Here is a 24632-nt window from a genome sequence, read left to right on the forward strand (position 1 = left end):
CTCACCGCAGCATTTCCTTTTCTCCCTTTGCTCGTCGTTCTTGTCTTCGTTTTCCTATTTTAATTTTCTTTTCTCTCATCTTCTCTATTATCCATCTATTCTCTTCCCCCCCTATCTTAGTTCTTCTCTATCTCTTCTCGTATACCAATTGTCGTTCGTCTCTACTTGGTTTTAATCTCATGCACAGGCGTTTTTCGGTTTCTTTTTTTTCTTCCTTCTTTTCTTATCTTTTATTCTCTTTCCAATATTTTACTTTCGAATTCCCATTTCACCCGCATATCCATTTTCAAACAAGAGGCTTAAGGTCTGTCTGTCTACCCTAAGCGCTCTATTTATTTTCGTTCTTAATAATTTGTCTAATCCATATCTTGTTCTACTTCTTCTGCATTTGCATTCGTCCATTGCGTTCACAATTCTCGATTTATAGATACTATATATACATACTGTCCCGCAAACAAAACTTCCCAAATAATTGTTCAGCTATCGTATCTATCTGTTGCCGTCACTGCGGGAAATGGGGTGAGACACAGGGATGGAGGGCTAGGGCTTCATTCCAGTGATGATGGAAAGTGTCGAAGAAGGGGAGATTTGTTATTATCATACATACATCCGCAATCCGCAATATCTTTCTCGTAAGACATATCAGAGATAGGGTTAGTAAACATCTAACTGACTATCCCAGATAGATAGATATTCCCAAAAAAGACATTTATTTTACCACCCCAGCCTTGTCCCTTCCGACCTCCAGCTCCGCAATGCACATAGAAAAATACTTTCCCTCTACTTTCAACCCATTATTGTAAATCAGACCACCACCACCACCACCACCGGCCTATTTATCTGTCTATCCACCGGTTGAAGAATTGGAAATGTGGTACAATGTCGGTTGAGTTGAAACTTGGACCAGCAACGAATGCATTTATTTGAGAGCGGGAATACACAACGCTATCCGTAAACAATAAATAAATAGTACAGGAATTGTGGTTTTGACGATGAAATGTCAAAACTTGAAAAAAAATAAACGAAAAAAAAAAAAAATAAGTAAATAAATCAAAAGCAAAAGAAGAAATAGAGATAGTTAATATAGTATAGTAATTCATCGGGGCGGCATTGAAGTGGGAAGTATGATGGAGTTCGCAGTGCCTGGGATCAGCGTGTATGGAGGTGGTAGAATAGGATTCCTCTCTGGAAGAGAGGTAGAGCAGAAGGAGCCTGCTTAGCAAAGACGGTGGAGATACGTGCGGGAGAAGAGTGTGGATGGGTGTTAGAAAACGCATTACGCTTGGTGTTTTAGATTGCCATCTCCACGCCTGAGGCATGAGACTAAAACGAGAACGAAAAAAGGGGGAAAAATATTCATCAATTTCGTCTCGTCCCCCCGCCGTGCTCCCTAACTTGTGTGGCATCCAAAACTTGTACCGTTTTACTCATGAGACCCCGAAGTTCAGGCGTGATTATCCGTTCCAGATCGGCTCTTCGGTTGTTGGGTGAAGTTGGAGTACTACGGCTACGGTCGCGGGAAACTAGTTGGCTAGCACGGGAATCGGAGGTTTGTTGAGTTGAGGGGTAGGATCGGGTCCCGCTGTCAGAAGATCCAACGATACGTCGGCGTACGGGTGGTGTGGGGAAATTGTTCTTCTTATCGATAGCTTCGACTTTCTTTTCGAAGCGGCGGAAGAGCGCTTCTGCTCTAGAGAGGATGGGGATTAGTTCCATGGTGTTTGAGAGGTCGTTTACTAAAGTCAGATTTGCATTGGTTAGCAATTTTACATTCTTCATGGAAATTTTGAAAATAGCAAGCGAACAACAGATGATTGAGAGAAACGTGGAAGGGGCTGGCAAACTTACTATATTTCAGAACCTCGTCGAAATGCTTGAGATGGTCCATGATCACATCACGATGCTTTTCAAGGATCGCTAATGCGATAAATAGATGGAAATTACTTGACAGATAATCCGTCCAAAGCGCTTCCCACAGCCTTAACACGTCTACCCATTCGAACTCCCGCTTGTACCAAACAAGGAACATGCGGAAGAAAAAGAAAAAATTTGTGCTGTCGGCGGACTGGAGATGTAGGTAAAGTTGCGGGTCCATTAGTTGAACAAGTTGGTCCAGAGTGAGAAGCTGAGATCGCATCCCAGATTGGTCGCGGAGAAAATTTCGCTCCTACATAAACAAAAAAAGTGTTAAAAGAATGTTGTTAGATCAGCCAGGACAGTATCTTGGGTTATACCATTCGATCCATATACCCAACAAATCCCCAGAAGGCTACCGCATCATCTTGCATTACAGCATAGATTGGGGCGAGAAGGTCGCTCATTCCCTGGACGTAGCCAAGGTCTCGGTTATACTCGTTATAAGTAAGGAGCATATCCTTCATTTGCTCCATATGGACATTGGTACCCGTTTCGGCAAACGGAGAGTCGGGATCGGGGTGGGGAATATCCTCCCCTGCAAATAATGGGATAGTACGATCCGTGCGGTGAACATCCTTTTCTGCATTCCAAACCGAAATAGTTCCAATCAGTCTCTAATAAGATAAATAGCATAAAAAGTAATAGAATAGAATAAACGGAAAATAACAAACCTATTCGAGCCTTCTGTTCTTTCCACCATTCGAGGTCGCCCGCCGACGAGAGTCCTTCAACTAATCGCTCCCACCATGCTCCTTTTAGACGCACATATTCATCCCGTTTCGAATTTAGTATCGCTTTGCGTTCATCGTCATTACTTTCCCATGAATATACCCCAAGCAGAAACAGCCAAGCCTCCTTGCGAACACCATCGGTTGGGTTAAGGCCTCCGTGGAAAATCCTCTCCTTAGCTTCGTCCTGGGTAATCTGCAGCCGCCCAGTGACAGAGTCAAACCAGCTATTCCACTCTTCCAAGGTAACAGGTTTTCGTTTGTCAGCAAGAGATAAGTTTGCTGCTTCCATGTTCAGGATTTCAAATTCACCGACGGAGCTGTCTTCCATTTCTAGCATGTCTCTTGCAGTCCAAATTCGCCGGTTTCGTTCACGCTCGCTCTGCTCAGCAACTCCCATTGCCCATCGTGCTAGATATAACCTAGCACTATCAAACTCCTCTTGCAAGGTCTGGATTTCCGGATTTCGCATAAGACGTCTCACCTGAGGAGGAACCTTTGGGTTATCGGCAATATCTTGAGCGGTCCTCCTGGTAAAGGTAGTGATCTTGCTGAGCTGCTCCAGGACCTTCCACCGTGTTTCTTTCAACACTCGAGTGAGGGGATCCATGCCCGCATCTCTCTGTCTAGGCTGCGAAGGTTGCGACTTATCCACAGTCAGAGGGTGGCCAAAGGACATTTTATCCTCCTCCGAAGAATTGATCAGGTACGCACTCGGATCAGCGCCCGATCGTTCGACGGTTACGTATCTTTTCAGCCATCTCAATACCTCGTCACCTCCCCAAAACATATTCCCACCTTCATCGAACGGATCAAAACTCTCTCTCGTTCGTTTCTTCTTTTGTAAAATTGTGGATTCGCATTCCGTATCATGGAAGAAAAGGGCCGGGAAACTATCTCCAGCCCTTGTATTTATAACAACACTACCAAACCACCAACCCAAGCTCGGCGGACGAACGAGCAATGAATATATCTGGCTTAGAGGAACAGCAAACGCATACAAGCCGATCGAGCCAGGATCAGAAGATGTGGTAGGAAGTGGCGGCACCAAATACGATTGGCGCGGAGGAGATGTGCTGTCGGACATGTCTACTTTTACGTAGGTGCTATATGCATCACCCAGGGAAGATTCCGGGACCCACGCAAGAAGGTATGAGGAAGCATTGGGTTTTGTAATTGCGGAGGAAGGCTGCGATAGATCGCCTTCGGTGGAAGGGGTAGACTTCTGTTGTATAAGGGCGATAAAACCCGGTATATTGTCTTTAGATGAAGGAGTAGGGTGCACGTAAACCTGGCGTAAAAAACTTGCGGGTAAGTCAAAGTCTTTATCCATTGTTGGAAAAACGCGTGATACGATGGCTTGTTGAAAGCAGTGTATTAGGGAAACTGGATGCGTGCACACCTTGCTTTTAGAGAATAAAAGTTTCACCCCCTTACCCGTGCTAGTGTGGGTAATGGTGTTATAGTCGCCTTCGTCGTCGTCGCTAATATCATAGAATGAAGCCGTTGGGGAGGGCGGAGGTGTAAGGCGGGAGGATGACCCCGCCATGTTGGCAGCCCGATATCACCCTCGAAGTACCAGCACGGAATGGAAAAAGGCAGAGATATGGTAGGCGAGAATCGGACTATAGGCTTAACGTATTTTGATTTGTTGTGGGCTCATGTCGGCAGGATTTCAAAGCTCACCAGCGCCAGATATATACTCCCCGGATGAATGAAGAAGCCTAGCCGGGATGAAGCTGGTGATGGTGACGTATTGGGAGGAGGCTTGGCGGGAGGCTTGGCGAGAGACAGACGGGACATCACATGATATCTGATGTCAAAACAGCTTCCACACAATTTGGCATCAAGAACGATAGAAAGACTTCGGTAGACCTCCATTGCTCTATGATGATAGAGGATTCGGCTTCAAACATGGTCGGCAATTCCATCTTGTTCACGGTGCTTACACATCCTATGGTCTTGCAAAATCCTAGATACAGGGCCCGAACTGCTATTGCTAGCACTGCTCCACAGGAGTTTACATGTCCAGTACAACAGCCTTCAGGATGCTGGGGTCGTTGAATTAAAAAAACAAAAAAAAAAATATCAAACAAGTAGTGCTATCTCTACGCTCTGTCAGCCTTAGAGCAATTGAGCTTCGCCATTCAACATTAATAAACGGAAAAGAGAGACCGGCTTATATGCAGAAGAACCTCGAGAGCATTGTGCTGATATGCTGTGGTATATACCACAGATGACAGACCTACGCTAGTTGTGGACGTCTTCCACTGTCATTCTTGCAAATACTTTTACGTTGGCATACACACGTGGTGTTAAGTCAACGGTGCTATAACTTGGGGGGAAGTTCCAACTTGCCCGCCTTCGGATTTGACAACCATTTACGGAACGCAACTTGGAAATTCCAAACCGGCTCCTTGGTAGCTATTAGTTGGTCTTTATTAATATACATGGCGTACATAATGAGCCACTTACCTGAGATGGTATTTATATTCCCGTGTATCCCTTTTTTCCTCTGAGATTTTGGACAATTGCTTCGAAAATGGAGAAATTTCAAAGAACTCTTCCTGCTTCGTGGTACCGGAGCCTTCCACTCTATCAGCTTGAGCGCCGTGCTGTGTTTCTGAAGGTCTGCCAAGTTTCAGCTTCGACTTCATCTTTACTTTAAGGCGATTTGGTGTTAATATGACTTCTTTATAGGCCTGGTACTTGCTCGGCCCAGCAACTCGCTTCCAGGAGGTTGATGCCAAAGTTCAATATGAAATTGCCCAGGAGCGTCTATACGTTCAAAGGCATTCTGGTACCTCTGCACTTCCAACTTCGCAAGAGCTGAGAGTCATCCATGAGCGCACTGTGAGGGCCATTACCACCATACGGTCACTGCTGTGGGTGTTAATATTTGTCAAATCATCAAGGGTGCGGAATTACCTAGCCACCTTACACCGACTGGGCTTCTATTCTCTGGGATATCGCAGGACGCACCAGATTTCTATGAATTCTACCCCGATCTAGAGCCCCTTCTAGCAAAAGTGGACTTTACTAGGCTCCCGTATCGCCGCAGCATCAAGTATGAAGGGAGCTTCAACTGGAAAACTATGTACGATATCGTCCATTGCACACGTCATTTGCCGATTTCCTTGACTGTTGGCTGACAACAGATGATTACAGGGTGGATGGTTATCAAGAATGTCTACATTGTCAATATACTCACCCTTCATTTTCTATCTATTACCCCCCGACATTCTACACTGTCTATAACCACTTGAACTTTTCCCAACATATCGCCGACCCAAAGAAGCCAGATGACGGGTTATTCCTCTACTTCTTTCCAAATTGCACACTAAACGTGTACGGCGGAGGAATGTCCTCGTTCCGAGTTTGTCCAACTGGTGATCCTAACGTTACTAGGATGGAATTCGACTACTACCATCTCGAATCAGGCGAGAAGTTCGAAGAATATTTCAAATTTGTTCGTCAGGTGGCCATGGAAGACTATGAGCTGTGTGAAAGGGCGCAGGGAAACTTGCAGAATGGCGTGTATAACGAGGGAATTTTGAATCCGGTCAAAGAGACTGGAGTGGCATGTGAGCTGAATCCCGCCCTATTATCCTGGTAGATTGTTTCCTGCAGAATATTGAAAATAACTGTTGTTTGGATTTTTCAGACTATCAAAGTCGGGTCTTTGACCTAGTCACTGAGCAGCATAGGCTCGAGAAAGCGAGCGAAGATCCGGAAAAGGCGGTGGAGGGCGGGAAGAACCACTCTACACAAGCTGCTACAGTTCTCTGTAACTAGTCACCAGATCATCACCATGTGTATCCTTTGGAATCACACCTACAGTTAATAAATGTCCGACATATATACATTCTGAACCCTCCAGGACAATTTATGTCTAAAATCGTAGTTTCCACCGATTCATACTATCGTGAGTATCTTTTCTAGTTGTCCGGTACAAACGTAGCATCCTGCTTTGCATGCCACTTATGCGTAGTTCTCCAAACAGATCATTCTTGTACATGGTGCTCTCCTGACCCTAATCCACTTAGTCCACATCATCATACATGTTGACATATCAACCGCAGCAAAATGGGATCCTGAACCTCCAGGACACGTCCATATCCGCCACTTTCCCATCCTGGGACCCTCCTTTGTGCCAACTGGTATTTCCATCTGCAACGTGCTGGGTTCCCTTCTTTGACAGCGAGGGTAATACTCCTCGAGAAGAAGTAATAGTTAGTCCAATTACGCGGCCGCCGGGGGTGGGAAGCCTTGGACGAGGCGCCAGCCAAGCCCAGTCTAAGATCCATTCCAACCAGTGATTGAGCAGATGGAAGTTATGACCTGATTGGGAAAAATATTTCTGGCAGCCAATGACTATCTGGCCTGAGAAAACACAACTGCGCCGGATGGCAGGCCAAGATGTTAAATGTGGAAAGTTATATCTTTCGCGACCGATGAGCGGGAAAAGAAGATGTGCGATTGTGCAAGTGGCTGCAACTAACGCTGTCGACATATTTAATTGTCGAGGAATTGAGCATGGTAAGCACAGAAGGAGGCAACAGCCTTGTGAGAGCTGGAGCAGTTATGGCCAGTTGATCAGTGGTTTGGATGATTATATTATATCCTCCCTGCACTGGAGCTGCTCTCTAGAAAAAAACTTCTGCTAAAACAATGCTCCTTTTTTAATATACTTCGAACCAAGGAGGATGGAGTATTTATCCTCATTTCTAGCCAATACTTATGTCCTCGCCCCTATTCTCATTATCCTCCTAGCCATACTCGCGGTGACGCAGAAAGATGGCAAGACATTCAGGAGATCCGCTCTCCCCTTTCGCACCTTCGATTCGAATTCCCAGTTAAACCTAACTTGCATTGAAGATTTGTTGTTGAGAAGGGCAACTTCACCAGAAGCTCATATATCGGAGAGTAAAGGGCCTACCGCGGAAGCTGGTCAATCATCGACAGCAAATGTGTGCAAGGAATCTGACTTCCCCGAGAACTGGTGGACTGGAGATGAAGTGTTTCGATTGGAGAGGCGGGCGATCTTTAGTAAGGTAGGGGCATGCATTTCCTGTAAACTCAGACGGAGGTGTCTCTCTTTTCACAAAATCTATGACAGGAATGTTTACATCATCGAGCAATATCCATCCGAAGCCCTCACCACATGGTTAAAAAATTAAAGGTCACACAGAAAATAACAAGCCTACAAAATTAGACATGGCTCTATATTGCGCACATAAGCCGCTTCGCCAAACCGGGTGACTACCATGCGTTTGAAATCTGCGGATTCCCCCTTTTTCTCATCCAAGGGAAGGATGGCATTATCCGCGCATTTCACAATGTCTGCCGACACAGAGCCTATCCAGTCATCTCAATGAAGAAGTCGGGCTCCTCGACTGTGATCGGGTGCAGATACCATGGCTGGAGCTATAATACCAGCGGACGACTCATCAAAGCGCCGCAGTTTGAGTGTCTGGAAGGCTTTGATAAAACCCAGAATAGCCTCTTCGAGATTCATTCAGCAGTAACGAAAAATGGGTTGATTTTTGTGAATTTGGATGCAAGAGGTGATCTGCCCGAACTTGGACTTGGTGGGCATGGAATTGGTAGATTCACGAATCAGATATCAAGGAAATCAGTGTGGATTGATGGCTGGGAGATTGGAGGCAAATTTAATTGGAAGATGGCCGGTGAGTTTGATTCCTGACCAAGGAGTGGGTGGGACGAAGAGAGAGGATTTTGTCCGTCAAACAAGAAGGATCGCTAATATTTAACTCAGTTCGGAACCTATATGTCGACAAAAACACCGCAGCACGAGTGAAGCGAAAATCGAGTAGCTCGAGTTCGATTCTTCAATCGATCTTCGGCGTCACTAGAACGGGTAAACCCAGGTCATTCAGTTTGGATGCTTTCCGTACAACCTTGACCCATCTTTCTGAAGAAGGGAGCATCTGGTATTCCGTCTCCATAACTCCTATATGCGCAAGCCGCTCAAATATCCGCTGTGATGTGTACGGCAATTTGGCAAGGAAACAGGTTGAGAGTCAAGAAATATCAAATCGCATAAAATCCATCCTTGAATCTAGAATAGGGGAATTCGAAACGGCGTATGAGGCACTGGGAAGCCCCGGAAGGTATGGCATCACGCAGATTGATCGGTATATTTTCTTATCCGCCCAGAGGCTAATTGTTCCCGAATGATATCCTTCCCTACTCAGCGTGAAAGAGGACATAGACAGTGGGTACTCAAGAGACCTAAAACTCACCAAGAAGGACTACTAATAGCTTCCACAATTTTTGGACTTTTTTTGGTAACTAGATCGTACCCATGACCAATTGGCACAAGATATCATCCTTTCGCATTTGAAATCTCACCTCAAGCTTGAGCGGGCTGCAGGCGATGAAATCTTGCCGATAGTGACAACGTCACGTACTAGTGACAGATATAAACTCGCAAATGAATGTAAGTTCGCATTCCATACTAGTAACATTCGCTTTTGATTCCCAGTTATGGAGCCAACTATATCTTCTGACAATGCCGCATTTCTCTAAATACGGAAATAGTATGCAAAGAGCTGGAAAATATGGAACAACCTGTTGCCTCAAATATCGCTTGCCAAATGTTCAAAGATTCGCTTACTTGGTAAGGGGTTCCTAGAATAGTATTGCAATATGTGCTGGTAGATAATTACAAAGGTATAGATAGGACTTCCAACAACTGGTTAAGTTGGCTAAATCGGAGCATTGAGCAAGACCTAAAATAGCATGTTTGGGGCATTCTTGATGTTCGGACTGTTTCATAGTTAAACATAGAGGGCCAGGTGCTGAAGGTACCGGAGACATAGCATTTCCTCTCAGCGGAACTTAGGGTGCTCATGCTTAGTTTGACTGCTAAGATTTAGGCATACAGCCTCTAGACAAACCCCAATCCTGGGGGATCTAAACATGTTTCCTGTTATCAAATTTCTAATCTAGGATAACATATTTCTCAAGTCTCTCTGGCACTTATATCACCAGAAGAACGAGAAGGACATAAAAACATGCAGGTTCTGTGCCAAGTTCGCCTCAAGAAACGGGGCTGCTCGTCAATACAATTGGAAAATAGAACGCCCCACTAGAAGTCTCTTCTCTAAAAGATCCTGTGAGGATTTTGTATCAGTATTCCACGAATTATCCATTATTATCCCACTAGCAGCTCCACATTCGTCCCCAGCTATCTACCGATCCGTCTTTCGTTCCCTCTTTCGTTCCCATATTTTCTTCCGCCTTTTGAATCGCTTCGCATGATCATTTATTCTTTTCCTCGAGAATAACTCCGAGTCTACATCACAAAGCTGCAAATTTGCCCACCTATGACTGTCATGCCAAGCCTGGCCATTTTTAAGACCACCCTCCAATCTGCCCTTCTCAATGGCAGCTCCAATGTAATAGCTCAAGGGATAACGTCGTACAGACATGGGGTAAGCTGCGTTTGAATTCCCTCCACTCTGTTCGTCTATGGGCATCTTAGCTGGGATTTTGGCCTTTGTTTCATCTTCGACGGAGTCCTGGCTAGGTATCATCATATGCCGCAAAATATCCGCCCCGCGCCCCTGTTTATTTGGTTTTCGATGGTTTCTTTCTTCATAGGGAACATCCCTGGTATCCCGTATGAAAACCACGCAAGGCAGCGAGAGCAGAATGCTAACCCGGGTTGCTTGTGCGGCATTTTTCAACGCCGTGGTTGAATTTTGCCACCAAATGAAACAGACGAGGTTCACTCTTGACTACATTGAATCGATCCGCTTCATGATATGCACGCTTATCACAACGCCTTTCATGGTCCTCTGGCAGAACCATCTCGAAATCGCATATCCAGCATCTCCTGACCACAACGCAGTTATGCCTCCCGCATCGATGGCAGGCAAAGGTGAAAATGCCTCTAACATGGCTAGCCACGAGATAGCACGGTGCGGGGCCAAAACCAAGCAACTGGAGCGGGAAGAATCACAAAACTCCAACTCCAAAAAGAATACCCGGAATGCCGTTCTTAAGATTGTGATAGACCAGACTGTTGGCGCAGCATGGAGTTCGGCTTTATTTATTGTAACCATCTCTGCCTTGAATGGCCAGGATGTCAAAACTATTCAACAATCATTATATAAGGTAGGTGACATAACTATATCACCTTTGGTTTACTTATTCCTTCAACAATTATAAATCAATTCATATCATAGAGACTCCCGGAGTTTCCTTCCACACGTGAATTGCGTGATAAGGTTTCGTCAGATATGAATTTGGACCCATTTGTTGTGTGAGATTTCAAGAACGTAGCTAATCTACACATGTTGGCTAGGATTTCGTCCCAATCATCATGGCTGGTCTGAAGCTTTGGCCAATGGTTTCCGTGCTTAACTTCACTATGATTTCCCCAGAGAAGAGAGTTCTGACAGGGAGCCTGTTTGGGATGATCTGGGGTATATATCTTAGCTTAAGATCTGAGGTTTGATGCCTGTGTTTCCCCCCTCCACCGTTCCGCTTAGTTGCATTCTCCATCTACACGGCACGATTTCTCGGTTTTTTACGGACGAAGATAGAAAATCACTGCTTTATTTCGCTCGTTTTCAATTCTTTGGTTCCTCCGATACCATCCCGGTTGTCCTTTTTGGGTATATTTCCTAGGTTTTAACGAAAAATCGCAGAGTGAGGGCAGAGCTAACTGGTTGGTTTACGGCCTTCAATGTTGAATTGTCCAGGTAATTAGTCCTGGCCTTATTTTTTTTACTTTTTCTAAAATTCGAATGAATTAAGCAGCAACTGGCGGAGCACAGCATAAATGCTGCTCCATTACGATTATTTTCGGGTATTTACAGGATTCTACTATTTCGCTTTTGAGCAGCTGAACCTGACTCTGGGCCACATTGTTTGGGCCGAGAGGTTGACTCTTTTGGGTATTTATTTGCTTATACGCATCGAAGAGTATGAAAATGCATGCACACCCATTATGGATAGACTCAAGGCTATGCTACTTCCCCGGAACTATTATCTCTTTTCAATTGGAGGCCCCCAACCTTCTCACATAACGGGAACTTCGTATCGTGCAACGCAAACATGTCTTTCTACTTATTTTTTTCTCTTTACATCCCCAACGCCATGATTTTCCTCGTTACAAGAATGAAATAAGTGTGGCTGAACTTTATGAATCACGAGTGGTCAATCCGCATAACTTTTACTCTTCCTCAATGGATTGGTACTTGCAACCTGCGTAACTTGCGTAACCCACTGATACACTGGGTATCAAAACCTCACCCTCCATTGATACCCCACTTTCCGCAGATGCCGAATTTCCCATGCAACGGCTTCTATTTATAAATCCTCCAGCCCCACTGAAAACGAAACCCAGCCACAGGGCCAAGGCTAGTGGCTGCAAGGTGTACGGTTTCCGTTGTTCTTCCGGCCAGAATGAGTAGTTTAAACACCTAAACGAATCAAAAGTTGATAAGCCACAAGGATCGCCGGCGTAGCCGGCTGTATGCATTGGGTCCTGGGGCCATGTGGGGCGAAGAGATCGCCGACTATCGCGAAAGGCGGATCATTCTCCGTGTTGAATAATTCCACGTTAGCATATCAGATTGGTTTCCCATGACATGCTTCCCCTGAAGAAAAGAATGCCGAAACTATGAAGGCAGCCAGCAGAACTGAAAGTATGAAAGCGGCAACATCCCCGTCCTTATTCAGCCATCACAGCCCCTGCTTTCAGCTGAAAATTACACAGCTGTTTTGTTCTCTGTGGCCGAGTGATGAGGTAATACTCTGCTTCTCGGCTTTGGATGACTTTTGACGATAGGTTTGTTTTGTTTCGTATGAGATCTGTTCGTTTACGCATCGTATCCAACCCACTTAGGGTTGCAGTTCGGTTGAATCACTCTTTGTGATTCCGTCCTTGGTATCGATATGAGAAATATCTGATATTCCTCTGGAACCTAGGTAGTGAGCTTGGCCCAGGACCTCCAGGGTTTGAAACCAAACAAGAGGTGCTCAAAGAATCAATACATCATCGGATATATAGCATACTCCTCGGCCTCGTTATGTGTATAGATAGATATCTCCCCGTATCGATAAGGCGTTTTCGGTTTATGCCAGCTCCGGCTAACTCATAAGACCGGCTATCGTTCGTTTATTTCTTCTTTTATGATTTAGCAACGCGGTCAACGGACGGTAACGTGGACAACTAGACACAACGTCATCTTGTTTTTCTAAGCTAAAACTCATCACGGATACGAGGAATATAGGGCCGTGCTTCATGCCTAGCAAACACGATCTGCACGAATACGGCCTGTCAGGGCAATCAGGTAGATCAGCCGGTGCTTTCGTGAAGCTAAAATGCTGAAGCCGGTTGTTGACACGAAAAGAAGCCTAGCAATCATCCTTCCAGATTTTTTCACTATCTCGAATATTTGGTTAGGAATTGAGGGTTGGATAGACAAGGAGAAGGAATACACGCACTTCACTCCCTTCGCTTATTTTTAGTTTTATTTTTTATTTTTATTTTTATTTTTGTTTCTTTTGGCCAAGTGTCGAAATTGAAATATGAGGAGCCGCTCGCACCTATCTTGTCTCTTCCGCACCGCATGCTGCCTGAGTTCTTGGTTTCTGTCGAGGCACTACCACTATGTTGCTATATTATTGGGAAAAGAAAGAAGTTGAATCCTAGAAAGACGCAACGGTCGATTTGAACGAGCACCCAGGCATGGCTCAGGGTATTTCATATGTTATATTCGAACTCATTCTCATCTGATCTGGAGAATGAAAAACATACATGGAAGGGCTATTCTCATTTTCGAACGGCGCATGCCCACACACAACAAACCGGTTCTGCTGGCGCTAATGGGAAATATTCCCTTTAAGCCTAGTTGAAAACGTTTTCAGTTTGATACCATCACCATCAGCGCCAAAGTCCATTAATCACTTATGACCTCGTTAGCCCCTTTGCGCTTGGAGACTAATTTTTCGGGGAGTTTAACCACCTCACGACACGTTGAAAAAACCAATATGATATTACAGATGAGGAAGAAAGTTGATAAATGTTACCGTCCCGGAGGTGCTTCCCATACTGTCACTGAAAGTCGAAAGTAATAATAATATATAAATATACTAGTAACTATATATGAAGCCAAGTGGATCTCGAGAAAGGCGCTTGAGGTGGGGTATAAATAGTGAGAATTGGACTTTCACACTTCCACTAAAGGGACCCCACTCCGTAATAGGGCTCAAGTTCACAATTACATACCTTGGAATACAACAAGTAGGAATGGTCCTGGCGTCAAGGGGATGTATCGCACATCGCAATGGTTTAGCCAGAGCCAACATGTTGGTTGTTGGTGAACAATCTCCAACTGGGGCCAAACAGTTGATGGAGTACCGTTCAATTGCGACGCATAGCTTGTTAGTAACTCTGGCCGGAAACAAAGAATCGCGACAACTCTCCATTTATTCCACTCTCGAAGCAATTGAATATTAATAGACAAAACAAGAGCTCTCGCCATTGTTGCTTTGGATAGCCATCCATGATTAGCGAACAATGGAGCCAACTTCATGAATTAATAATTCGTACGCAACACCATCAGCACTAACAAGTGGTTGGGGATCTGGCACCGGGAATTTTTTGTTTGAAGTCCAGTGCGGGGTTCCCTTCCCCTTCCCCTTTTTTTCCCTTTGATCTTGTTGACCCAGATCCGGCTTTTTATCCCCGACCAAGTACCCCTCATCCACGGGTCCGTCAATCGGGTGCATGATCGAGGCCCGATATCAATGTTTGAATACTAGTACTAGTATCTAGCATTGTCGGCACAGGTGGGAGAGGAATCGCGGAATAGAGAGAACAATCCAAAGCTGGAGAAGTAGTAAATATCAAGTATGAAAATAGCATGGAAATAAATAGCTGCCGTTCACGCCATTAGCTCATGCCGTGTAAGGCTGTTGCTCGTTGTGAGGGACGGTTGGAAAAGCTCAGCCCCCAACTCTGGAAACTTCATCAGCGACTTAGTTACTCTGGGCGATGGTCCTTAGATTCGGAATCATAACCTAGTGGGCCGGGTTTTCCTCACACTATTTCCTGCTTGAGTGGATATTCTTTTGCGACGTTATTTTTGGTTGATATCTTTATTTTTAACGAACCGACCCGAGAATCGTAGCTAGATCGTTTGCTGTATCTTTCATACAGAGACACGAAGCATCCCTCAACGCAACTTTGGCTCGAGGAGGGATGTTGGGGGCTGTATCAAAACTCTAGCTTCGTCAAAGCAGCGGACTAAGCTGAATGGCGGATAGGCGCGCTGCTCCAACAGGCCAACAGGCCAACAGGCCAACCCACCAACTTCTCCGTTACTCCTGGCGATATGACGCAGCAGTCTTCACCAGGGTATTCAAAAGCGATCTTGTTTGATCCCCCAACCCGAAAGATACGGGCCATGCCCCAGCTTGGATACCAGGGCCCTGGAAACCGAAACGAAGTCCTGCGATTGGGTGCATGCGACTGAACCGTCTTGCGGCTCAGCGCACTGGCATCGCCGGCGATGATGTCGGGAGTGTCAAAGGCTGCTCGGAGAGGATTCGGGCTCAGGGAGTATGGGGTTGGTTTCACCTTGGAATACCTCACGCCTGATATTCATGGCCATGAAACAAACTGGGGTGGAGAATGATTTCAGATTTAGCAGCTGTTGTTACCGCTTATAGATCAAATGGCACGGCCAAGGGAATTTATTTTAGTGGAGTGGCTACGGAGAACTGTGCATGTAACTAACTTGCTGTGCAGACCTAGCCTGCTGCTCGACTCTGGCTGGGGGGGTTCGTATATCTATATCAAGCGCTGCGCCGACCACAACAATCCTCGTCTCGAAGCCCTGCCCTACATTGCTCTTCTCGAATTCCTTCCCTTTTCTTCTGGCTTTGTGCTTGGAAGCCTTGTGCTTTCGGCTCATATAAGGACAGCCGGTTCTATTATTCCCCTGCTTGGTCATTTTACAGCGCACAAGTAGAATTTTGTGCATTAATTGCTTGATGTATCCTAACTTGATGTCTGGATGAAAACGCGATTTTCACGGAGCTTGAATGAATATGAGGAGATAAAGGAGATAAAGAAACGGGAGGAAGAAAGGACATCAACGAGGGTTTATATTTTACTTTGTTCGATTGGTATATAGACTCACTCCCTGCCGAGAGGGATTTTACCAGTGGATTGTGGACTACGTCGATTGCGATTCTGGACACATTGTCGTTCTCCTCTACTAGTATCGTTGGATGACAAGTTCCTCCGTTTAACCATTTTTACCTTTCTTGAGCAATAAAAGTAGGGTTTCAACAGGTAGGTCAAGGAATGGGTCTTCTATGAGCCATTTTGTTCGCGCTCCTTTGTCTACAACTCCACCATCCGTCTCCTTTCTCCACAGTCGGTATACTTCGTTTATTCTTTGAAACTCAAAAACGATGCTAACAGGAATTCAGGTAGAATACCGCGCAGCGCCAATCTCCCTCAGTGTTTGATCATGTCTTTGAGTTTTCCCGCAGCGGGTTATTGCTCTCCCTTGCTGGAGATACAGAGCAAGGAGAAGAAGCCTCGCTATTCAATGGCAGCACTACAAGTTAGATGGCCCATGCGCACTTCCCGTCCGACAAACGGGTCTCCCACGTCGAAGAAATCGAAAGGCACCGCTACGAAGAAGAGGAAGAGCGAATCGGCAGATTCACCGAAATCCAAATCCACTGACTCGATAGCTATTAGCACAAGTACCAACTTGCAGTGTAATAAAATTGACAAATTGGCGGCCGATGCCCAGCTTTTACCTCTTCATCCTGCTTTGAATTCCACCCTTGCGTGGAGTCAGAAACAGGATTCGCCCAAGTTTCCAGACGCAAATGAATTGGAAATCGTACAATTTCCTCAGGAGATTTCGCCAAGAGCGCTTCCCCCCGAACGGCAGACAAGGATATTAAACTCTATGCAGGGTGAGCGAAGATCCCCAAATATGCACCCAGCGGGGAGTTCATGTCCTATAACTGCAGACCAGAGACAAGATAGGTGTCCCAGGCTGGCCCAGGGTAGCGAGCTTAGCCCACCCCCCATACACCCTGGGCGAAGTAGGCCATACCGCAAAGCCCCCAATGCTGACATTCCCCAGGAAGTGTCTGCAAAAGCCACTACTGAGAATGTATCGCCAATCCTGGGCTTGGTTCTTCAGAAAAAGGCGATCCAAGCCACCCCTGGATATATCCAATCTCTAGCCCCTTCGACAGTTGTTTCACCTTTGTCAATCGATATGCCCCAGCCTCAGCGAGCTTTTGTTCCTCCCTCCTTTGACAAGCTCATTCAAGTTGAAACGGACCCGCTTTTGGACCAGTCTGGGAAAAGTGGTAATTCAACTACTTCTTCCGAGCTCGGTAGAAGTGTCTCTGCGCCGAATAGCCCAGCCTCCTCAAGATCGAGTATATACTCAGATGACTTCCCCCAAAAATCCGTTGCAGACGGATGTTCTAGACACAACAAGGCTTATTCGTTAATATCTCCCGTTACTGCCGGCGTGTTCGACGATAACACTGGCTTGAAGAGGAATCCTACGTTCAAGAACAAAATCAGCCTCAGAAAGTTACGCAATAAACCCTTGCCTCCAGAACCAGTGATAGAAATTACTCCACAGTCGATCCAGCGTACCGTCGGACAAGAACCCATGGGCAATGCCTCTCATTGCGGTCGGTTAATCCAGCCGACAAGCAAACCGGTATTCCTGCCACGAGACCCACGACCGTCTGACCTTGATATTTTGGATGAGGCATTCCGTCGTTCAGGCTTTTATCATGTGGCGCCCAGTAAACACGCCAAATCGAAATCAGGACGAGCTTCCGGCTCAAGCACAATCTCTAGCTCTCCATCTCTGCGCATGGCTACCTTTGAGCTGGAAGAACAGCTCTCTGCTCTGTCTCGGTCCACTAGAAATAATACCAGTTGGTTAAAGATAGGTTGGAATCGATCTTCTCCTCTCGAGTTTCCTGCAGATTGCGCACCTAAACCACTGAAACCACGTTCACATCGAACAAAACTTGGTCCACACTCATCCGTGTCCCCGACTAAGAAGGCATCTTCGCCTAAGAAGCGCAACGATCATTCTTCTTTCAGTTTTCCAGCCAAAAAGAGTTGGAGCGCTAAAAAGAAGGTTAAAGTGACACCGACGATTAGTGAGTTAGTAGAGGCGGTTGATAAGCACCAACCATTGCCCAGCCCATTGCCGCAGGTTTGTGCGAATGATGATAATCTCGACTATAGCATGAGCCCCAGTAACAACAGCAGCGATGATGCGAAACCGACAGAAACGGTAAATCGCGTGGCGACGTTAAGGAAGGGAAGGGGTGAGAATGTCGAGCGTAACCTTCGACTCAGCTTGCCCCGCCTACGAACCCAGCTCAGCGCCAAGTCGATCAGGGGCCCTGTCAACCTCAGTGCAGTGGTGGAGTCCCCTACTGACCAAGAAAACCAACCTGACATCAACAACGAGACCAGTCCCAAGGAGCGCATCATGGCGGTCCTCAACAGGCTTGATCCAGAGCAACCAGAATCTCCTCATAACACTTGTTCCTGCCATAATAAAAATAATGAAGTGTTCGAGTTCGAGGACAGTGAGTTGTCCTCCGCCAGCGAACGTGTGGGGTCCAAAGACATGCTTTGTGAACCCTTCCCCAGCGAGATAGCGAAGAGTGTTATCTATCAGATCATGCAGAAAATCGACAACCTTGAGGATTTGTTTAATCTCTCTGTCATTAACAAGGCCTTCTACTCCGTCTTCAGAGAACATTCATTGACCCTAATAAAGGATACTTTGTTCCGCATGTCCCCTGCTGCATGGGAGCTGCGCGAGATATGTCCACCTTGGGAGACAGAGGGCGACGAAACAGGAGATATTGACATGCCTGTGCCAGAATACACACCGAATTTATACATAAACCATTACACGCGAGACCTCTATACCATGGTTGCTTTAAAATCCCTCATCCTTGTACGCTGCGAGAGCTTCCTACGGCCCGATACCGCCAGAGCATTGGCGGGATTGGACGAGACTCGTTGCTTAGAGGTTGATGAAGCGTTCTGGAGGGTCTGGACTTTCTGCAAGCTGTTTGGCTGTGGAAAGGGAAGAGAAGATGATATCACTGCACAGGTCGACTGGCTCAGCGGTGGTCGACTTGCTGAAGAGGAAAACCGTGGTACTAACATTCTTATGCAATATCCCGCGGGGGTCCATAGCGTTTTGTTCAACGCGCCGTCTGCTTTCAGCAAAGGCAACCATGGAGGACTGTCGTCCACAGAACTCTACGACATGATGGAAATTTGGACCTGCCTTGGTGTCCTTTTGCAGGTGTTTCATGGGAAATGCAAGGTGGCCCGGCATTTTGGAGTCTTTGACGGCTTGAAGGTGACATCTGGTGATGTTGTAAAGGAGGAATCTCTGATAGGTGCGCAGTTATCATTCACATTTTGTCTTGTAATTTCTGATGCAGTTTGTGCTCACACAACATAATAGAAAGCTGGACTCAGTATCTTCTAACCCTTGGACCGTCCGCTATTCTCACCCTCACCAGCATCAACCCTGATGCACCGATTGAGACATTGTTTTCCAGAGCACAGGCCAATGGGTGGACGAAATGGAAAGCCCCAGATTCAAGTAACGGCGGTGCACCAAGATTATTCTTGAAAGAAGCGGTTTCTCAAGTCTACGAATCAAGATTAGCAAGCATGCAAACTCCCGTATCGTCCAGGACGCCAAAGCCCAACTCACCACCGCCACATTCCCCTAGCCCCATCACAAGACACCGCGGGCACTCTCGCGAGATCTCGTCATCGTCTTCAGGCTCTTTGTCACCACAGTTTTCCAACCCTAACCGCCGACGTCAAGCCGGATTTGCCGCTGAGCTACGTCGAAAGCGCAAAGAATCCTACGGTTCTGACATGTCTGTCAGCGCAGATATTACCAGCGCGGTTACAGATTTCAAAGAAGAGAGACCAATCTCTCATTTCTCCACCGTCATTGAGAATCTTGACCGTAGCAACAGGAAATGCCATCGAGACCTCTCCCCAGCTCCACCCCTACCAACAACCATACCATCTCCAATCAATACAACATTACAAATGACGCAACGCATTACTTCCAGCACCCAAAATTTTACCGCCTCCACCGACGCCATTCTTACTAAAAAATCACTGCTGGGCCCTGTTCCCACTTCTGCACCCCCAGTACCAACCGTCACCCTCGAATCACCCACGCCACCTTCAGGCGCAGAAATCACTCCAGCATTATCATCACGCTCCACCTTCCACTCTTCATCGGCTCCCAAACAACACCAACGAACGTTCTCCACGCCCGAAACGGCTGCCGAAGAGAAGATATCTCGCGGCCGTTATTCCGCATCTTCTTATGTCCTTGACCCGGTTGATATTGCCATGCACAAGATGGTGAAGGAGCTAGGTTTCAACGAGGACGCTGCTAAATGGGCCTTGAAATGCACGGACACGGGCGAGTCATTGGATGTTGCTGCTGCGATAAACCTGTTGCTGAAGGGCGGTGGCCATGTGGACCCGCTTGCTATGTCGGCGACAGTGACGCCGGGCACGGGCTATATGAATAGTAGTTCCTCTGTGGGCGGTGGCATCGGCGACGGGAATGAGGGCCTCATTGGGACTTGTATGTGTAGGAGTAAGACTATGGAGACTAGTGGTGAGAAGGAGAAGGATGTGTGGAGACCCATGTGGAGATGGGCGTGAGGAAAGGACGGGGAAAAGAACATGGGGATGGCGCTAGGCTTCTCACTCTTTCTTTTCAATTTTCTATTTCCCCTTCTTTTGACATTTGTTTAACTATATTATGTACGACCCACGAATTCTGGGTTTCCTTTTCTTGTCTATGACGTTCAACTCCCTTTATGTTGCATATATCTACAACACTGGCTTGTATTCAATTATTTTTCTTTCTTCATTCGTTGAGAGATCAAAATATATCTTTCCTTGGCCTGATTAGGGAAACGCTTTTCTCATGTGTCACATTCCTATACCTTTATTGCTTCCAGCGACGGATGGTTGTCCTTTTGGAATACTACCCTCCCGTTTTTATACTACGCCTCGTATTTTATTTTATTTTATTTTATTTTATTTTTTTGGTAGGGATCCATCTAGGTATTTCTGATAGCGTACCCATTCGTCAGTATCATGGTCTGACAATTTTTGGTTTTATCAAGTTCTATATCCGTTCGATGTTTTCTTCAAATTCAATTAGTTCCCCCTCAGCCAGGAGTAGTAACTCAACCCTCACATAGTTATGAGGATGGAATCGTACATAACGAACAACAAATCACCATCAATCGGCAAACAAAGGAGACTAGTCTTCCCAAAGCATAGAATTCAATAATTTTGTTCAACCACTAGCAATTTAAATCTACATCAGACAGCACATGTGAACAAGCATGCCATTTTCATGGATTTGATTAGATATATATTAGTTGTGACAACTTGTTAGAAATGGCAACAGCAATAAAATCAATTCATTGTTGCCAGAAAAACATATAAGCCAAAAATTAAACCTAATATTTACAGTATGTATGGTTGTTTTGGGGGCCTGACTATTAATTTCTTAACCTAACTTTCACTTGCTTCCTAGAGACTCACAGCCATGCCATGTTGCCATTTAAAATGGAACCTTGTCCGTCAATCCAGCCATCTCCCGCTCGTAATTCCGATGCTGGGAGATCTGATAAAAGAACTTGCCCAAGAAATCACTCGCCTCGGGAAACAGCTTGATAGCTTCGGTCAAACTATGGGGCTCATGCAGCTTACTCGATGTGACAACGCCGTACCAATCGACTGGATGCCCTGACGAGGCCGATGCGACCTCCAAATCAGGCAGGTTGTTCAGAGCCTGCACGATAAGATTGATGGCCTCTCCTGTGGCGCCAATCGCCTTGCAGTGTCCGAACTGCTCGGCAACCCAGTGCTGGATAGGGCCCAGCTGGCTCAATTCCTTGATATGTGAGCCACCAGGGATGAAAGTAGCGTCGAAACAAGTGGAGCGTTGGCTAGTATAGTTGTGGTTTGGAGTCACACCCTTGGAGTGATTCCTGTCCTCGTCGTCGGCAAAGATGGGTTGCCGCTTCGTGCCGATTATGAAGGGTAGCGCGCCCATGGCGCTCACCGCGGCTATGACCGTGCCAAAGGCGACGGAATCGTAACCATCCCCAATCAAGATGGCGATCCTCCGACCTTTAATTGTGGGAGAGGACAGCTGACGGTCGTTGATGTATTTTTGGCTTAGGTTAATGGTTGTTTGACCTGGGTTGTCTCTCCCAGGCCTTTGTGTGGTCGGTGCGCCGACTTTCACTGCAACGGCTTGGGCGAGGGCATGGTCGATTTCAGAAATCCGAGACACAAGTCTGTTGTAGACAATGGGGTCATCGCAGTGATCCAACTCAAAGCAAAAAGCATTATTGACATGGAGCTTTTCGTATTCGGAGAGAGAGTTATAGAATAATTGCGCTTGGTTGATATGCTCGCGGAACTTGCTACTAAGCATCCTCGCTTTGATACTTTGCTCTACCTTTTGAGGGTAAGTGACAAAACCCCCATCCTCGGGCTTCGTGGGTGGGCAAGCCTCGAAACGGTTCGGCCAATAGTTTACGGTTCCTTGGGTTATCTTATGGCGCATTGCACCATCCCTGTTGTGATTCATAACAGGGCACACAGGACGATTGACCGGGAGCTCCTCCCAGTTGACACCAAGGCGGGTAATTTGAGTGTCAAAATAGGAGAAATTGCGTCCCTGGAGCAGAGGATCATCGGAGAATTCAATTCCAGGGACAATGTGGGCGGTACAGAATGCAACCTGTTCTGTCTGTGGGAAAAACTCATCAACGTTGCGGTTGAGCTCCATCTCTCCAATATACCGAACAGGTATTAGGCTCTCCGGCCATATCTTAGTCGAATCAAGTATATCAAAATCAAAATCGTGCTCTTTTTCTTCAGGAAGAACCTGGATTCCAAACTTCCATTTCGGGTACACCTTATTGTCGATTGCCTCCATTAGATCTTTACGGTGGAAGTCTGGGTCCTGGCCACCAAGTTTGAATGATTCATCGGGGACCAGCGAATGAACCCCAAGTTCCGGCATCCAGTGAAACTTAACGAAATGTCTTTTCCCTTGTTTATTCACCAAAACAAAAGTATTAACACCAAATCCTTGCATCATCCGATATGATCGCGGAATAGCCCTGTCCGACATAGCCCACATGAACATATGCGTCGCCTCAGGATGCATATATACAAAGTCCCAGAAGTTGTTATGTGCTGTTTGTCCCTGGGGAACTTCGTTATGAGGTTCCGGCTTCACAGCGTGAACTAATGTCGAGTTGTAAAACGATCAATACGAAAATATCCATAATGAAGAAATGGGATATCAATCAATATTTACCAAAATCTGGGAATTTCACAGCATCTTGAATGAAGAATACAGGAATGTTATTGCCAACAAGATCCCAGTTGCCTTCTTCCGTATAGAATTTGGTAGCGAAACCTCGGACATCACGGACTGTATCGAAACTGCCTTTGCTGCCCTGGACGGTGGAAAACCGAACGAACACCGGAGTAGTCCGGGATGTGTCGGTTAGAACACCAGCGGACGTCACGTCTGCCGCGCTCTCGAAGAGCTTGAAGTGCCCAAAAGCACCTGTTCCTCGTGCATGGACAACACGTTCTGGGATTCTTTCATGGTCAAATCGATGGATCTAGCTCGATGGTTACCATATGTTGCCCGCAAAGCTTGGAAGAGATGGAACACAATAGGGAGGTAGACGAGAGAGGTAAGCGAAACCTTTTCACGAGCAATCTGATCTTCTAAAAGCGATGGGCCGGTTTGATTTTCGGATGCAAGTCGAAGCCAAAAGTCCGTATTGCTAACTTTGACTCCATGGTCAGTGGTGAAAGGCAGGCATCCGTTGACGTCTGTAGTATCGCGGGCGAGGTCTGCGATCTTTTGCTCTCCCGGCTGCATGTTTTCCACCAGCTCCTTGACCCTCTGGAGCCCTTCTGCAACCTTGCTAGTCATGGGGGGCGATGAAAAATATTCCCTGGTTCTTTTTAAAAGTTGAAACTGGAACTTTTGTGAATGATATGGAGAATCAACCTCATTCAATATTCCGAGGGATCAAGAGGATTTTGAGACGCTATTCGAACGAAAAGACGTCATATTCTGTCTGGGCAGGTTAACTCAGAATGACGTCGACCCGTGTTCTGGACTCGTAAAGCCACGCTGGGATACAAAACTCAAGCAACATGGACAAATTGAAGCGTCTACAAGTTTTAACTTGTGGCGATATTCAAGCAGTGGTGTAAGTCACTGATTTTTCTGTAAGAGTTTTGGACTTGCTTGGCGTGTACCCTCGAGTTTAAATTTGGCTCGTCCATGACAAGTATCTATTTAGAGGGAAGGTATCCCTAGATGAGTGAACACCTCCCTGTTTGAATAATTTGACGTCGTCTGAATTCACTTGAGGTATTGGTGTCAAATCTGGATGAAAGCCCCGAAAGTGGCCGGGTAGGTCAGATTGACATTCCTTATTTATCTCATTTCTTTTGCATTCCTTAGCTTCAGCCTTGTCGAACGCAAATGTTCTCAGTACCATCGATAGTGATTGCAGCTCTATCCTTGTTTATATATGGTGTCTCTCCACCTCAAAGGCGGGCTCGGATCCGAATCAATTATTTGGCCAGCTCCGTCTTAGGCGCAAAGACTCTGCTCAAAGCAGCTAATATAATAGCATGCAGTGGCCAGACATCGGCATCGAGATATAGTCTTGCATAGTTTGCCAGATGGTAAGCACCCCAGCTGCCCTGGTAACCCTGGCTGTTGAATGCCAAAGCTGACCGAGGAAGCAGCGTGTTTCTGTCTGACAGGACAGGAGTAGCTTCTTCGATTGCCATCCTCC

General features: G+C 46.2%; 7 protein-coding genes across 7 annotated transcripts; 4 read left to right on the top strand and 3 right to left on the bottom strand.

The window, feature by feature from the left end:
* Positions 1 to 1359: 1359 nt before the first annotated feature.
* On the bottom strand, positions 1360 to 4194 carry HCBG_02835 (GTPase activating protein GYP7; the record flags this gene model as incomplete). The annotated part of the gene is made up of 4 exons (XM_045429884.1): positions 1360 to 1736; positions 1849 to 2167; positions 2235 to 2497; positions 2589 to 4194. The coding sequence occupies 4 exons, from the start codon at positions 4192 to 4194 to the stop codon at positions 1360 to 1362; spliced, it is 2565 nt and encodes an 854-aa protein (XP_045289779.1).
* A 993-nt stretch (positions 4195 to 5187) lies between these two features.
* On the top strand, positions 5188 to 6440 carry HCBG_02836 (uncharacterized protein; the record flags this gene model as incomplete). Its single annotated transcript, XM_045429885.1, has 5 exons — positions 5188 to 5274; positions 5346 to 5498; positions 5561 to 5742; positions 5814 to 6229; positions 6310 to 6440. 5 exons carry the CDS (start codon positions 5188 to 5190, stop codon positions 6438 to 6440), a joined length of 969 nt encoding a protein of 322 aa, XP_045289780.1.
* Positions 6441 to 7015: 575 nt separating this feature from the next.
* HCBG_02837 (Rieske domain-containing protein) lies at positions 7016 to 8927 on the top strand (the record flags this gene model as incomplete). The annotated part of the gene is made up of 5 exons (XM_045429886.1): positions 7016 to 7184; positions 7377 to 7699; positions 7861 to 8335; positions 8425 to 8779; positions 8864 to 8927. 5 exons carry the CDS (start codon positions 7016 to 7018, stop codon positions 8925 to 8927), a joined length of 1386 nt encoding a protein of 461 aa, XP_045289781.1.
* A 1079-nt stretch (positions 8928 to 10006) lies between these two features.
* On the top strand, positions 10007 to 12988 carry HCBG_02838 (uncharacterized protein; the record flags this gene model as incomplete). The annotated part of the gene is made up of 3 exons (XM_045429887.1): positions 10007 to 10105; positions 10275 to 10790; positions 10981 to 12988. 3 exons carry the CDS (start codon positions 10007 to 10009, stop codon positions 11131 to 11133), a joined length of 768 nt encoding a protein of 255 aa, XP_045289782.1.
* A 1804-nt stretch (positions 12989 to 14792) lies between these two features.
* HCBG_02839 (uncharacterized protein) lies at positions 14793 to 15643 on the bottom strand (the record flags this gene model as incomplete). The annotated part of the gene is made up of 3 exons (XM_045429888.1): positions 14793 to 14912; positions 14998 to 15267; positions 15428 to 15643. The coding sequence occupies 3 exons, from the start codon at positions 15641 to 15643 to the stop codon at positions 14793 to 14795; spliced, it is 606 nt and encodes a 201-aa protein (XP_045289783.1).
* Positions 15644 to 16168: 525 nt separating this feature from the next.
* HCBG_02840 (F-box domain-containing protein) lies at positions 16169 to 20427 on the top strand (the record flags this gene model as incomplete). Its single annotated transcript, XM_045429889.1, has 2 exons — positions 16169 to 19121; positions 19190 to 20427. The coding sequence occupies 2 exons, from the start codon at positions 16169 to 16171 to the stop codon at positions 20425 to 20427; spliced, it is 4191 nt and encodes a 1396-aa protein (XP_045289784.1).
* Positions 20428 to 21343: 916 nt separating this feature from the next.
* Positions 21344 to 23752, bottom strand: HCBG_02841 (catalase isozyme A; the record flags this gene model as incomplete). Its single annotated transcript, XM_045429890.1, has 3 exons — positions 21344 to 23046; positions 23120 to 23432; positions 23486 to 23752. The coding sequence occupies 3 exons, from the start codon at positions 23750 to 23752 to the stop codon at positions 21344 to 21346; spliced, it is 2283 nt and encodes a 760-aa protein (XP_045289785.1).
* Positions 23753 to 24632: the final 880 nt, after the last annotated feature.

Source organism: Histoplasma capsulatum (genome assembly GCF_000150115.1).
Source record: "Histoplasma capsulatum G186AR genomic scaffold supercont2.3, whole genome shotgun sequence".
Lineage (NCBI taxonomy): Eukaryota > Fungi > Ascomycota > Eurotiomycetes > Onygenales > Ajellomycetaceae > Histoplasma > Histoplasma capsulatum.